Here is a 15,695-nt window from a genome sequence, read left to right on the forward strand (position 1 = left end):
CCTTGATAAGGGATAATCTACACAGACAGAAGACATTGTTCTGTCAAAAGGTGAAAAATAGCTTCTCTAAAACTGACTTATCAACACTTTATTTCTGTGAAAAAATCAAGTGTTAAAATGACAAATTGTGGTTTTATTGAAGGTTGTGCAGTACGAGATGATTTCTTTGTCAGGCACACTGAATATCTATGCTAACCTAATTCTGTTCTGGCTGTAGCTCTCTACTAGATATAATATGCAGTCATTAGAGCAGTATTCATGATTTCATCTGACTCTCAGCAAGCAAGTGGTTAAGCGAATTTCCCAGTAATTTTCCTAACATGTCAAACTATTCCTACAATGATTCTGTGTCAAAATTCTGTAAGTTTCAGGAACTTCGTGCTTTTCATAATTTGTTTTTATTTGCCTTCCAACAGGGTCCACTTGGCTTAGATGGCAAGCCTGTAAGTATTCTCATGGTCAAATTTGTAAAATATACGTTAAGGGACTGACAGTAATTTAATTTGAACTGTTATTTCTCTTCTCAGGGTTTACCAGGTCCCAAGGGAAGCCAGGTACACCATCACACACCTGTTGTCTTGATTTGGTTTTCTAATAACACATATCTATTACACTAAAGCAGTTCATACTTAGAGGCTTTTCTAGCTGTGAATCCAGGTGGGCATTTTGCCTGTAAGACAGGTGATGGTTTGCTATACCTCATCAATCATTTTTACTGTTCCTGAGGGACTGTTGCGAGTGAGTAAAAAGTCCACGGTAGCCTCGTATTCCTTGTTCCACCTCCTAAGTTATCCCAGTGCTCACAGTCACAGGGGAGTCGTGGCTCAACTGAACCGAGTGCTGAAATCCCCTTTGCACTCCCATCCATCAACCCTCTTCTGAAACCCTGTTGCGTTTCTAGGCACACCCAGGTGTAGCGTGGAAACAGGCGAAGCAGAGCGAATGGGTTACACACTAGTGGGAGAAGTAAGGGAGAGAAAAGAGTTTATAACCTTCAACAGAGGCTCCTTAAAAAGCCGTTATAGAACCCTCCACCCTGTGCAGCCCATCTCTGTGGTCGCGTTGCCCATGTAAGGGATGAGTCATCTGCTGAAATGTAAACCCCTCGCAGCATAATGAGAGCTGTTTGAACGGCTCCTCTCCAAACACCATTAAGCTGATGTTTCCTGCTAAAGGCAACCTCAAGCTAGGTCTGTCCTTTAACACGACTCTCCCCATCGCCAAGGATCTGCTGTAAAATCACAGCCGGTGTGACACAGATCTCATGACCAGGGTCGCCTGTGAACTCAAGTGATATGACGGTGGATGAAAACACGAGGATGAAGGAAAAAAGTTGTTGACCGACATGATTGATTTGTGCTTCAATAATGAACCATCAAGCTGTCTTTATATGTAGATGAATGAATCAGCAGTGAATTTTACCTTTTTCACACAGTTCCAAGCTTCTATAATTTCCCTTTTTTAAAATGCTGTTCCTGGACACAAACTCTGCAGTTGAAATTAAACGATGTGGAAATGAGCTCACTTAGAAAACTAACCAACCCAATAACACACATGACATATTAAGTATTTCTAAGAAGTTTTGGATCTCTGCTAGAGTTTAATATCTGCTCTGGTTGGTTTGAACAGTCCTTGGCTGCATGGCATGAGTTTGCATTGGCTGTGGAATTACAGTGACTAAAATGAAATTCAAGTAAAGAGAAAATCCATCCATCCAATAGCGATACTGGTTTTATGAGGGTACTTCAAAAAGTTCCCAGCCTCACCCTGAAGCAAGGAGCATAACTCCCATTTCCGGGCCATAACTGTATACTACGACGACTTATATCACTGTCCACAGAAACTCACATGCTTGAAGTAATCAAAGAAAAATGGAGAGGAAAGCTTTGAGCTGGCATGCTGAGGACAATGTGTCCTGGAAAATGCATCTTTCCACACAGCACAGGTGGGAGAAGCAGTCAGTTGTGGCTTTGAACTTTTCCTTCATGCACCTGACTCACCCGACTTGCACTGTCTAACTTCTGTCTGCTTTCCAAACTGAAATCCCACTTGTGTGGTTGTAATTTTCAGACTGATGATGAGGTCATACATGCTGTTGATGTGACCTTCTTCCGTGAAGGAATAGTGAAGCTTGAACATCAGTGGACCAAGTGCATTGAAGTTAAAGGAGACTATGGTGAAAAATAATATTCTGGTGAGGACGAGAACTTTTTGAAGGACCCTAGTATCCTCTAGAGGGTCGCAAGGGGCTGGAGCTTATCCCAGCTCACATTAGATGAAAGGCGGTTTATACCCTGGTCAGGATGTGCAGCCCATTGCAGAGCTAGTATGAAGAAAGATATCAAATAATCCCCAGAGATAAAAACACCCAAAGATGTAGCAATTGGTGTGTTGTCACAACCTGCTCCTCTAGCTCTGTTTTCGTTGAACTGAAGGAGTGAGAAGTGCAGGTGATAAGCTCCTGCCTGTCATCATGTAGGCAGTCCCATTAACAAACTGCTTGTCCTCTCCCAACACATCAGCAGTACACCCCTGAACACAGTTACAGCTCCAGTCCAGCCAAATGGCTACCACACAGAGGAGACAGTAACAGAGGGCACACATTAGAGTTTCAGGCTTCAAGCTAGATGCTGTAATGTATTCACATCAGACTAAAGGACTGAAAACAAGCACTAAGAGGGAACAAGCATCTGAAATAAAGCACAGGATAAGAGGAGAAACAGACTGACAGAAGAAAGAAACTTGAAGAATGTAATATAAATGGGCTGCAAGAGGTAAGATCTGTCCAAAGTTGTCAGAGACTGTGGCTGAGATCAGAGATGGTTGATGGCGGGAGCCCTCTTTTTGTCTGTCTGTCTGTCTGTCACAGTCACAGAACTCCTGCAGCCAGTTTGTGGTTGGTGGTTTTGTGATGCCGCCACATTTGACGTCCTTGTGCCACTTGTTAGCAGTGGACAGACTGAGACAGACAGACTCAGAGACAGACGAGGGCACAGATCTGCCAAGCTGGCCGGGATTCTATGTGCCTGGTGTTCATAACACTATGTCAGCTTGTCCAACACAAAGTGAGACTGAGTATTGGTGTCTCACAATAATATGAGAGTGCACAGGCATGTTTGAGACCCCATGTTTTTAGTTAGTGTTTGTAACATTCCACATCTAAAACATCTTCAGAGTTCCTTCTAACAGAAAGACTGGTAGAGGAACAAAGGAACATTTTCCCCTTTCACTTTTATCTCTAGCAAAACATTTTTCATCTCTCAAAGAGGCATCTTAAAAGGGGTCCTCGCTGCAAGCTTGTGTCATATGACATTCTTTTTATAACTATGCAGAGACAAAAGTGACTTGGGATTGAGCAGTCTCGATGGCACAACTACATTAAGTGGTATTACTGTGTTTCCTTACAGTTTGATTGAATACTCCCTGCTCCAGCCCAGCTGAAGATGCACTGTACTGTGATGTATGTTGCTCATATGATAACTGATTTATCTTGACCAACTGTCTTTGATTATCTCCTCCCTTCCTACAGGGACCAGCCGGACCCAAGGGAGAAAAGGTATGCCTCAATATCGATTTCAGCAGCTCTGCTCGACAAGTCAATGCACAGTATAGATGCATTTCTCACATTCATTTACGACAGACAGCTTTAGAAAGGCACAAGTGCGAGTACGCCTGCTCATACAACCTCACCCTCCTGTGTTCACGTTTTCACTGCACCTCTGTCAAATGAGCCATAGATTACATGTAGTTATGTAGGGGCTCATATGTCTCTGCACATTCTCACGTCACGGCACTAAGCAGGTTTACAGACCTTTCGCATAGCTCGATGATAGCCAGATGTTTTCCCGCTCTGTGAACCTCTGCCCAGCGTAAGATGTTAGTGACTGTAAGATCTGGCAGAGGACATCCATCGTGTCCACATTGATAGGTAGCTTTGTGTGTGTTTATTTGTGCACATTTTTGCTCTCAAGCAAAGCTTGTTCAGATAAGCACAACCACAAGAGCAACGTAACTGCAGTAAACAGCATCTGTCCGATTCAGTCTGATTCGCGATTATTGCATCTGATGCATGATGCTGAGGTTTGGAAAATTGCCTCCCATTATGTAATCATACTAGTAGCTCCATGATGAGAACATGAACTCCAAATTCTCATCATAAAAAAGCAGCAATCCACAGCATGTGCTCTCCAACTTTTACTTAACCGATCTTGTCCAGTTGGATGATTCCATGTATGGCATATCAAATGATTCATAGACTAAATGTCAACATCCTGAGCTGATCTGGGGACAGATGACCTTTGAGCGGTTTCCTTCCTGCACAAAGTACTTGTTTTTAAACCTGTCTGTCAAAGCTGCCCTAGCAGTAGCCGCTGGATGATGGGTTCTACGTACATATAAAGTGCTAATAACTGCTGACAATTGTTATTTTCCTGTTTTTCTCCCAGGGTGACCAAGGAGACATTGGGCCAAGGGTAAGTCATATTTTCTGTCTTCGTCTGAGAAGCTTAAATTAGCTGTTTTGGGCTGTTATAGGCACATTTTGGAAGGTATCTCATCCGTCTGGACGGAAAAGATGTTGTCCTTAAACTGTGTTTTGTTCTCCAGCAGATCTTTATAATTTAGAAATGACCTTCCATTTAAACCTTTGTTCCAGCTTTAGTTCCCCTTTTTTAGGGGGGATTTTGTCTGTCAGTTTCCTTTTTGTTAGTCTGGCACAAAACCTCCTTAAAAATTGCCCTTTTTTTACATTTAGTTTAGATTAGTCAGCATTAAAGGTTATTTTAGGTGGATTTCATTACCTTCAAGAAGAGCCATGCAGGTTCCTTTATACTGCAAAGTACAGACATTACAGTGGTATTGATCCTTAATTTCAACAAAATCCAATCTTGTCCAAATATTTTCAGTGGCAGAACAGGTATTCAGATACTTTCCTTTAGTAAAACTGTCAATACAACAATGTAAAATGCTCTATTGTAGCTAGAAGTCCTGTATACTCCTTAAGTAGAAGTCCCAAACATTAACAGCATGTTACTGCTGTAGCTGCTGCAGGTGGAGGTTGAACTGAAGGGTCGTGAGGTGATTAATCAGAGCAGAAAGAAGAAAAAACAAACTTCTAATCCACAAATCTTTCCAGTTTTTGGGCTTTTTCTCTAATCTTTGGGATTTTTTGTTGAGATATTTATCACTTGAACATTTATTGTGAAATGAAACCATTTGAGATGTTTAGAGGGGGAAAAGTCCGTATTTGATGGAGCTGTTAACTCATAGGCATCTGAAATGTGACACAGACTACACAGTGATTTTTGTGAGATGTCAGAAGCCACAGAGTTTGGAAACCACTGTTTAATCTTTAACTTTGTTTTATATTTTATAAGCTTGTTATATCATCTATTGTTTAAGTTGTCCATCTTGCAAAAAACTAGAGTTGTCAGATAAATATAGTGGAGCAGAAAGAACTAGATTTCTTTTATAAATGTTGAGAAGTGGAAGTGGGAAACACCCACAGACACACAAATAAAATCTGTGGGAAAAGGACTTATCAGTACACCTGAATTTGAAAGTGTCCAATGACTGCAGGAGGAGGGTATCACAAAGGGAGGGAAATGGCTCAAACCCAGGCTAGAGAGAGAGAAACAGACCATCACAAACCAGAAATCAAAGTCAAGGAGAATTTTTCGTTCTTTGGACTGTTTATAACATCTGAAAACTGCTCGTCAATTCCCTCTTATCAAACTGGGGGAAATAATGTGGACAAACATGGAGAAAACACTCTAATCACAAGCACAGTTTTGGTTTGTCTGCGTAACCTTCAACACATGAACAAAGTCTTTCAATAATCCACAAGAAAAGTATGTTTATCCTGTGAGGCTTCCCTGGCAACTGCACCGACAACACAGTCTCCCTTCTGTGATGAGGTTTGAGTTGCCCACATCTCCAGAGGCAGAGATGAGAAATGATGTTATTGCAGAGCGATGGAAATACTGTGAAACCTCACCATCAAAACTCAACAGTGGGGGCAGGAAGCCAAAGCTGTCATCTAGTCTCACCCAAACTATGTTTTTTTTTTATAACATTACATGAAAACCTCTCTGTGCATCTGGTCCCTGCTGTCTTTTCATGTGATATCATTCCATCCTCCATGAGATCTGTGTAATTATTTCCCGGTTCACTCAGTGTAGTTTGAAAATAAGCCCCCTGTGCTTCACGTGGTAAATGGCTTAGATTCATGAAGAGTCATGAATCCTGCATGTTTTTTTTCTTTTTTTATTATGTTTGGAACAGAATATCAGGTCAGGTCACTTCTTCACATAAAAGCAGGGATGAACCGCTGCAGTAAAACATCCAAACCTCTGTTATTTTTATGTTTTTATGTCTGTAGGTTTTAGCCGTTTCCATCAAGCATCATGTTTTTCATTTTTGGCATGTCAACTTGTAAAATACACCTTTATTTGGCTTAATGATCACGTAGGTTCTAAAACTCTAAGCATACATGCAAGACATTCGAAATCGGGTCTTAATGATCACAGCTTTGATATTTAATCACATGGGGGCTTTGTTTATAGTGTTATCATAGCTCTGTGCCCTTTAAATGCTGTTGGTCCAAAGTAGCAACGTTCATTTGTTGTTGTTTTTTTGTTTTGTTTTTGATTTTCATTTGGTACAAAGTGTATATTTAGGGGTATTTTTCAAATGCATTTCACACCTATTCAAGTAAATCATACAGCTAACATAACTTATATGTATTTTTTTCATTATTAAGGATCTACGATGTTGGATTTTTGAGAAATGCTGATATTTTTTAACTCATTCTGGCTGATTGCAGGCACCAGTACCGATACATGCAAATAGTTTTTCCACCTAATTGCAAAGAACTTCAAGACTGCTGTGCAGACAAATTAATATATTATTATGCCTCCTCGTGTGATGAACCACCACACAAAAATACAAACCTTTCAAATGTACATATCCATAAGTTACATTTTGTGTTAAGAACTACATCAAATTTCATGTGAAACATACCATATTTATTTTTATGAGACATTTTCAATCTTGATAGAAACTCTTTCTCAATGTTCATTTTGAGCTGGTAATGATACTGATTCCATCATGCGTCTCTATTCATAACTACTGGTTTCAAAGAGCTAGCATTCTATAGAGTTCTCAGATAACCTATTCAGTTATCAATCATAACTTATTCTCTCTTTTTCTGTCCACATAAACCACCATCAATATCTAATTTCAATATTGGCAGTAGTCTGTCCGATGAGTTCCAAAACTCCGAGCTTTTGCCACTTTAGCTTTCACACAAGATATTTATAAAAGATCCAAATGTTTCCCCCAGTACACTTGAAACCTTTTTGTAACCACTTGCTGCTTGTCTTTGTTATCGTTGACATATTGTAGCAAACAGGCAACACATGACATGGTATGGAATAATAATTATACGCTGCGTTGTCATGCATCTTCTAAGAGTTGGAGCCTGACAATAATGTCATAACAGAGTGTGTAAGACTATTGGAATGAAACTGAGAGGCTATTGTTTTATAGCAGAGCACAAACGGAGTGTAAATTTGACAGGTCTGCCCAGTGGAACAATATTTATGATGCGGTTCAGCAACATAGCAGGAATTCCTGATTCCTATCTGGGCGTATAAGCTATTTGAATTCACTGCCTATCCGTTAAGATTTTGAGGTAATAGTTTGTGGAAGAATTAAATCTTTTTGGCATTCTGCATTACAAAGTTTTTCCAAATGGTAAATATTGCACTTGGCTGAGGCTTCTGCTGCTTTGATGTCCTTGGATAAGACTGCAGCGTCTAAAAACCTCAGAGTATCGCTTAGAGACCCAGGTTTGGTTCAAAACAAACCCTACAGCTCCTAAAGCTACTGTAGTTGTGAATGAGATTTGGCGGCCCAGGATACTTTTTCAGAAATAAGGCTAAATAGGTTAACAAGTTAAACTGTTAAACTGTTGCCTGCATAAAGAGTGACTTTTTTGAGCAGCTTAAATCAAAGCACTTCAGGTCTACCAAGGCTGAAAAAAGGTGAGAGATTTGAGGCTCAGTTATCACCTTTCATATACTGCTTCACCTCTGAACTCTACGAGTAGATAAGAGGATGCAAACAGGAGGCAGCCATGAATCTCTGTCAAGCTCTGCCTTCCTGTCAAGCCATCATTTTCTGCATCATTTTAGTCTCAATCTGGTCCAGGACGCATTACAAACACAGGCCAAAAACAAAATCAGATATTATAGAACCACCAAAATCATGTGACAAAAGGTCATGGGTAGTGTCTATGAAGCAGCTGTTATTGAAAGAGATAAAGCTAGTGGCTATTTTTCCAAATCTCCGTACTGCAAAGTCCACACCGGGGACATTGTCACTGCATGTTTAGGTTCGACTGCCGGCTGCACAGAAAGACAACCCATGATAGGGGTTCCATCCCACGCCAAATCCTCCCTCTACCTCCCCCACAGCAAACAAAGCATGGTGAGACAGGACTCCGAGGCTGAATGCCTGTCTGTCTTAGTATCAGCCTGAAGGTCCAATGAGAACGAGGTAAAGGGGAAGCACACTGTGGAACAGCCTCTTCTCCTATGAGATGTTTAAGGAGCATATGTGTATGTGGTCTTCATGGTGGGAACGGTGTGAATGAGTGAATGTGACAGTGGGTAGAGAGGGTGTACAGGGAAAGAGAGGATGAGGAGGGGTCTGCGGTATCAGAAAAACCTCAGCTATCCAGCCTTCACCACAGCCTGTTAGCAGAAACCTCTCTAGCAGACTAGCAGCTCTCCGTCTTTCTCCCCCACTACTGTCCCCCTGCTGTTCTTCCTCCCCCCTCGTTCTCTCTTAGATCTCCTCTCCGTCCTTCCCTCCTTTCCATGTGTTTTTGCAGGAACTCAACCAGAGGAGCAGCACAGCGCTCCAAGCTCTGCGGCGGCAGAAAAACTCTGCTCTTTCAGCTTGAAGGACAATCAACACATTTATTGTCTGTTGACTGGAAAGAATCGAGACACCTCTGTTTGGTTTGGTCGCAAATGGAAGGATGGGAAGACATTAAATGGAACACATACACAGCTGAATATGTGTTTGAATGGAAGGCTAACGTAATTTTTGAAAGGGCAAAGGGGACAGTTACTAGGCCGCTTTTGTCTCATATGTCTCACTATTTGCATACGATGCATTTTTATATGCATCAGGTCTGCAAAAATGCTGTTCAAATCTTTTGCAATTTTCACTCTTTTGCTCACCTTTCCCTTTGTTACTCCTCTCCTCAGGGTCCTCCTAACTACAACACATATGCAGGTCTGCACAGTAATCAAATCCTCACTGTCAAGGTTTGTTCCTTCCAGAGAACTGGTCCTCAGTCCTCCCAGCAGCCACCACTCTGCCTGGCTGCTGATCTTTCACTGTCCCTGCTAAAATGAACTTCTTTCTTTTGGCTTCCAGCACCACAGGTTGCTGAACTACCATCTGTTTTTTTTTTCCTGCAGCAGTTGTTCTTCTCCCCTCTGGACTCTAAGTTAACAGCAGACTTCTGATTCCCTCTCTCACTGACCTCTTTCTCCACCCCCTCTCCACTCCATGCCCTTTCCTCTCCTTTATACCCATTCCATGTATTCTCCTTTTCCACTTCTTTGTCACCGGTGCACCTCTTGCATCTTAGATGGTTTTCCCCCGGTATGACCATGGCTTTCTCTCTGGAGAGCAGTCCAGCAGCTTTCAGAGACGCTTTCTGAAGGTAGACCACAACTAAAAGGCATGTGTGCTCTTTTCACACTTTAACCATTTACCCTTTCTTACTCATGTTCTCCCTGCTTTTTTCACTTTTTCACCCCTCTCAGTCACATTATGTTAAATTGATCTCCTGTTTGATCATGTTTTTCACCATTTTCTGGGTGTGCTGTTTTGATAAATTTCAACATTGTGTCAGATCAAAGAAAATTGGAGTTAAGGAATTAAAAAGCATCTTAAGTAACAGGAAAATATTTCAAATAATGAATGGGTTTTAGAAAGGCTCAAGAAACTTGTGCTTCTCATTAACCTCTTTTCTTATTGTCAAGGAGAATAGAAAAGCTTTGTTTGTTGGTGACAGTTTACTCAAACTTGTGCTTCATAGAGACGTAATGATAATCTGTGCAAGCAAACAGGCTTTTAGTCTGCTATAAGGCCTCGGTAACTCATTAAAGGGCTTGCTGTACCACGCTGCTCACCTCAACAAAGCAAACCGTAATGCACCACATGTCTGCAGTGTCACCATGCGACTGTAGAGACAAAATTTAGGATGTAAGTGGTTTCTATTTGGCATAAATATGAGAGTCTTAGTCTTCACAAAGAAAAAATATATCCCTATTAGATATAAATCAAAGTATTAGATGATTTAAAAGTAGAAAACAAACAAAATAATTTAACAGATGAGGTTATTTTCAATTAATTTCTCGTGTGTGAGAGTGCATTTGTCAGCATGATTTTGTGACTATACATCAGACTGACTCACTTCTGCTATTGGCCAATCGCAGTCTCCTTGTGTTGTCACTGTCAAGTCCCCATCTATCATAAGAAAAAAGGCTCATACTGTGGCAAATTAAACTAACAAGCTGCATGCTGATGACAGAAACCCTAACAAAGATTTGTGGATTTCTGTGGACTGTATCAAACATACTGAAAGCTGCTTTTAATCAGTGTGTTTGTGAAATCAGTGACGCGTGGTGAGAAGCCCACAGATAATTATCACCCGAGTCTGCAGTTTCTCATTAGCTTTACAGAAGTTTGTAGTGTCTAATAGTTCACTGTTTGAGCCTTTGGAAATTAACTGTTTTGAAACAGTCCCGCTGATCTCACTGATATAATTTCACGCAGTTGTTTCAGTAAAATGGAAAAAAATACTGAAGACAATTTGCAACTACAGTTGAATATAGTGGAAAATTTAGCAGCTGAAGAACCAAATAATCTTCTTAGATTATTCTTAGATTGGAGCTAACATAAGTAGAAATTTTGCATTTTACATTTAACAGATGGGCTGAAACTCAACTCCAAATGAATGCTGAATAAATGAAATAAATGAACAGATGGTTACTAAAATGTTCAACATATAACCTTCACAGGGTGATTATATGTGTGTGCTTGTTTCTGCTGTAACCAACTGACCAAACATATCAGTTAATGCAGGTTTAAGCAGTATTATTTTAGATATTTGCTACTGTACATCAAAGGATAGTTGTAGGAATTCCGGCAACCCAACACCAATAGTTTTTAATTTGTTTTGATGTTTTGATTTTCCATAGATTTTTTTTAAAGGTATTTTTCCTGTATTTATTTCCCCTCATTCTCTTTTTTCATTAGGGTGATCAGGGTCAGGCTGGACCCGCTGGTCCTCCCGGTCCTCCAGGGCCCCCTGGTCCTCGTGGCCCCCCTGGGAACACCGGCAAGGACGGACCTCGTGGCCCTGCTGGAGAGCCAGTAAGAGCATTTCTTCACTTTCCAAAGCGCCAAATGTACACTGATTGCACAAACGATGCACCGATACGCTGCTTTTAGTGACTGTTATTGTCCTTGCTCTCAGCCTCAAACTAAGGTTACACCACAAAGAATGCAGGGCCTTTGTTACTCCAATTGTAAACTCAACCGCAAGAGTGTGAGAGATTACAAACTGTGTGTTCTGCGTACCCTACGTACGAATGTGCATTTCTACACATGTATTAAGGGGGTCAAGGTCTACACAGCTAATTGCAGTGAACCCATATTCTCATTCTTCCGGGTTTGCCAGGGAGCTGTGGCTTACCTAAAAAAGTCCCAGAATAGCAACTCTACTCCTGGCTTCATCTGTTTTGTGTAAGTTAGTGGCCACAAAGTTCTCCAACACGCCCCCATTCTCCCACCCTCCCACCACAACTGTGTCGCTGTGCACGCTGAAACAGATATGGCACTGCGGCGAGTTCATGGGCAGTTTGCCGGTCTCACCAAACAATAGCATGCTCCTCGCCTGGGGCAGTTTTTGTTTCTCGAAATTAACTTTCTTCTTCCCAGAGTTTCACTTCATATGCAGTGGCAGCTTAAAAACTGTGGTTATTGAATGGAAGAGAGAGGCTATGAAGGTAATTTTTTGTTTATCTTAGCGAGGCAATAAACGCTCTGTTACCCTCAACTGGCACGGGACAGCATGGGATTCAAGTGAAAAATGTTGGCTTCATTGTGAGCGAGTTGAGAACTGAGAGCTGAACCAACAACAGAAGAAAGCCAGCACAGCTCAGAAAATGACAGAAAACAGACGGGTTGAGAAACAAGGGGCCTGTCTTGTAACCTAGTCGATTGCAAATGTCCTCCTCAAGTTGATTAAAGATGTTGCAAAACCCCAAAACAGAGAAACAAAGCAGAGTGGCGCAGGGAGCCGCTCCATGTTGTGGGCAGATGTCTGAGTAGTTCTGAGCAGGAGAAAGTAATAGAATCTGCCTGCAAGGTTGTTGTCCTCGAACCTTTATTGTTTATGATGCAGAAAGAAGTGAATGAATGACTTTCTGTGTGATGCGTGGATATATCAAACTGCTGCTGGATGTGTGAGTAAATAACATAAGGAATATTAAACATATGTATATGGAATATGTTATTTCAAGTAAATTTAGTGTCGTTTATAATTGGAATGCATCTGACATCTGAACTGCTCTTCATCCATCCCTCTTTCTGCTCTTGGGATAAAAGAAGTGCTAAAAATTATTTGCAACGGTAATTTGTTTCCCGCTGCTGTGGAGGAGAGATCAAAAGATGAGGAGGAGGTAAAAGGAGTGAGAGGTTAAAAGGCTGCTGGAGGATGGAAATAGAAGAGGAGGACATAGCAGAAGAGGGGATCAGGATGACAGTTTGTATGTGTAGAAAGAGCGCAAGAGGAAGAAGGCCAGCTGGGAAATGTCTAAGTAGCTTCTGCAGGTTATTGTAAAATATGAGCATGGAGTGGAAAATTAACAGCCTCCAATTTATATCATGCATTTATTACAGTGCACTGAGTGATCACGTAAACACAACTACTTGATAGTGTGTGGGAAAGCAATAGAGAGAAATGAAGGGCTCTTGCACAAGATCCCACTAAGCTTGACTCTGCCATGGATGACTTCATAGCAGATGTTTAGCTGCTCCGAGCACACGTCCACCTGGTCCCCTCACACAGCCGCGATAGGTCTGTTTACCTAAATTAGCCAAATCGCTGATGGACAGATGCCAGAAAGTGAGCTTGAAATTCTCCTGAGTGCTTATCGTGCACGGAGTCCAGCTTTAGGGCTTCATATCCATCTCCTACCAGTTGCTAAAAGAAAAAAAATCTTCTTTAGGGTGTGGGCGACAAATTAAAGGAAAAATAAACACAAGGTGTCTGAATACATCTCTACGAGCTGTCATGGAAGCTCTAATTCTCAGGAAGCCTTTTAGGGGTTGCACCAAAAGATATGGCTTCACTTGTGTTCTGATAATGGATGTGAACATCAACATGGAGTCCAAAGCTGTTGAGATCTGCTGACTGGAAAGGCCATAGCATATAATTCACATCATTTTTATTCTCTTCTAACTATTCAGTTGTGACCTATATGGAAGCATCTGTATTTTTCTTCAGGTTTTTCCTTTAATTCATGTGGAGTAAGTACTCCAGCTCACAGGAAGCACTTGGGGAAACCAGAATGTCACCTGCATTGTTCTCCTTGTTAAACAGCGACATCTAGTGGCTAAAGTGGTTGAAGTCTATTTTTACGTGAAGTTTAACAAATCGCTGTCTCCTCTGTCCTCCAGGGTTTTCCAGGTCGTGATGGCATTGAGGTGAGTGCAGCTCACACCCAGGAGTTGTTTACAGCTCACAGAATATGTTTTTTGTTCATTAAGTATTATTAAGTATGTGGTGATGATTTGCCCTTCTCTGAATAACGATGGTAACCAACTTTATTTCTGCCTCAGGGGCCACAAGGATTGCCTGGAAAGCCGGTAAGATTGTTACCAGAGAACTGATATTCACTCAACTTAAATTTGTCTTACCATCAAACCCTTAATGAATTTACTGACTGTTCTGGACTGTCAGGGAGAAGACGGTGAGCCGGGCTATCCTGGGCTGCAGGGTCCTCCGGGTGTGAAGGTACAGCTGAGCTCTACTCACCAACTGTCTTGTCTCTGATGCTAATCATTTTAAACATGTTCCTTTTCATGCATTCGACTTGAGTCTTTATGATTTTTTTGCAACAGGGTGAGCCAGGTACAGGAGAAAAGGGAGAGAGAGGCTTGGATGGACTCCCAGGAATAAAAGTAAGAGACAAATCTGAAATGAATCTTTAACACTCTGAGCCTAAAGCAGCTTCTGGGCTTTTATTTTTGCTTCTGTCACATTTTCACTCACTGTGGGTTCAATTTTCACTGAAATATAAAGTTGTGCACCTCTAGGGAAAAAGAACAACCATAGCTGGAGAGAGCTTAAAATAGTTTTGTGCAGTATACCAAAGTTAGAATTCTTTAAAAAAAAAAAAAAAAAGAAAAGAAAAGAAAAAAAGCAAAGGGGGAATTTTTTGATTGCTTATTTCTGAAAAAATAGATGAACCCTGAAATCAATGTACAGCATTTTCCAAGTGTTCACAGATAATACCAATCCTGATTAAAAAAACAAAAAAAATAGTGACTCTTCATGCCATAGATTTTTTATTACTTACATTTTTGTTTAGTTTCCATCCTTGTCTCCTATTGACTCGTAGCATACAGTTCAGCCGTCCCTGAATTTTTGTCACATGACTGTTGGTTGCCCCTGAGTCCCTAATCACTTGTTGACTCCGCCAAGGAGCACAGCATTTTTTGTTTGTTTGTTTTTTAGAGAATTTGGTCAGAGCAAGCTGTTTATTTTTGGCAGGTTTTTGAGACAGGTATAGTAAAGGGATTTTGATGAAATATCACAACTTTAAGCTTAGGTTGGGTTAATTTTTCCGACCAAACAGCAAGTAAAGTGTCTAAGGGCAATCAGAAAGTTCATAATCCAGTGATTCTTTCTGTTGTTATAATTTCTGGCTCTAACAAATAGTCCAATTTTTGCAGTTTCGTAAAAATTGGATTGATTTTGTAAACTCACCAGCAGGTTTGGGCTTCACAGGGTTCATAATGATCATCAATGATTAGTGCTTTTCTTCATTATAATAAGATTTTTATGCTAAATAAGCCTTTAAAAGTCTATTTCCTGTGATGATTTTGCTATAATATAGTATTTATGCCTCACACAGGGTGACAAAGGAGAAGCAGGAGAGCAAGGACCCATGGTATGTTTACTACCTAAAGGGTTAACCCTCTCTAATCATTCTGTCATTATACTAAACACTTGAATTATGATTATCTTTGGTTATTTATGTGTCTCATTTATTCATCATGTCTCTGCCTCAGGGTTATCCTGGTGAGAAAGGCGTCGCAGGCTCCTCAGACATCGTTGACTTCAATGGCAAGCTTCTAGATGCTTTCCAGGTGAACGATATTAAAGTGTCAATGAGACCAGATTTACTGTTGCATCATATACTCCATCAGGCATTTATTACTGGGCTGCACGTTAGGAATCAGGCAAACCTTAAACAAGCCCAGAAAAGGCAATGTGGTGAGTCTGGCTCATTACGTCCTGAAACCTCAAAACTGAACATGTCGCCGTTTCTCCTTGACAGGCGATCAACACCATCAGTGTTTCGGTAATCTGCTGTTGT

At 40.9% G+C, this 15,695-nt stretch overlaps 1 protein-coding gene across 1 annotated transcript in view; it reads left to right on the forward strand.

Moving 5' to 3' along the window:
- Positions 1–15,695, forward strand: part of col23a1a (collagen type XXIII alpha 1 chain a) — a 138,052-nt gene that overhangs the window by 112,486 nt on the left and 9,871 nt on the right. The window contains exons 6-18 of the mRNA XM_023277640.3: positions 417–443; positions 528–554; positions 3,530–3,556; positions 4,446–4,472; positions 9,668–9,742; positions 11,344–11,460; positions 13,771–13,797; positions 13,933–13,959; positions 14,054–14,107; positions 14,215–14,274; positions 15,231–15,266; positions 15,388–15,465; positions 15,657–15,680. Of these exons, the coding sequence (XP_023133408.1) occupies positions 417–443; positions 528–554; positions 3,530–3,556; positions 4,446–4,472; positions 9,668–9,742; positions 11,344–11,460; positions 13,771–13,797; positions 13,933–13,959; positions 14,054–14,107; positions 14,215–14,274; positions 15,231–15,266; positions 15,388–15,465; positions 15,657–15,680 (606 nt within the window). The remainder of the gene's footprint in view (positions 1–416; positions 444–527; positions 555–3,529; positions 3,557–4,445; positions 4,473–9,667; positions 9,743–11,343; positions 11,461–13,770; positions 13,798–13,932; positions 13,960–14,053; positions 14,108–14,214; positions 14,275–15,230; positions 15,267–15,387; positions 15,466–15,656; positions 15,681–15,695) is intronic.

The sequence above is a fragment of the Amphiprion ocellaris genome, chromosome 13 (assembly GCF_022539595.1).
Source record: "Amphiprion ocellaris isolate individual 3 ecotype Okinawa chromosome 13, ASM2253959v1, whole genome shotgun sequence".
Classification (NCBI taxonomy): domain Eukaryota; kingdom Metazoa; phylum Chordata; class Actinopteri; family Pomacentridae; genus Amphiprion; species Amphiprion ocellaris.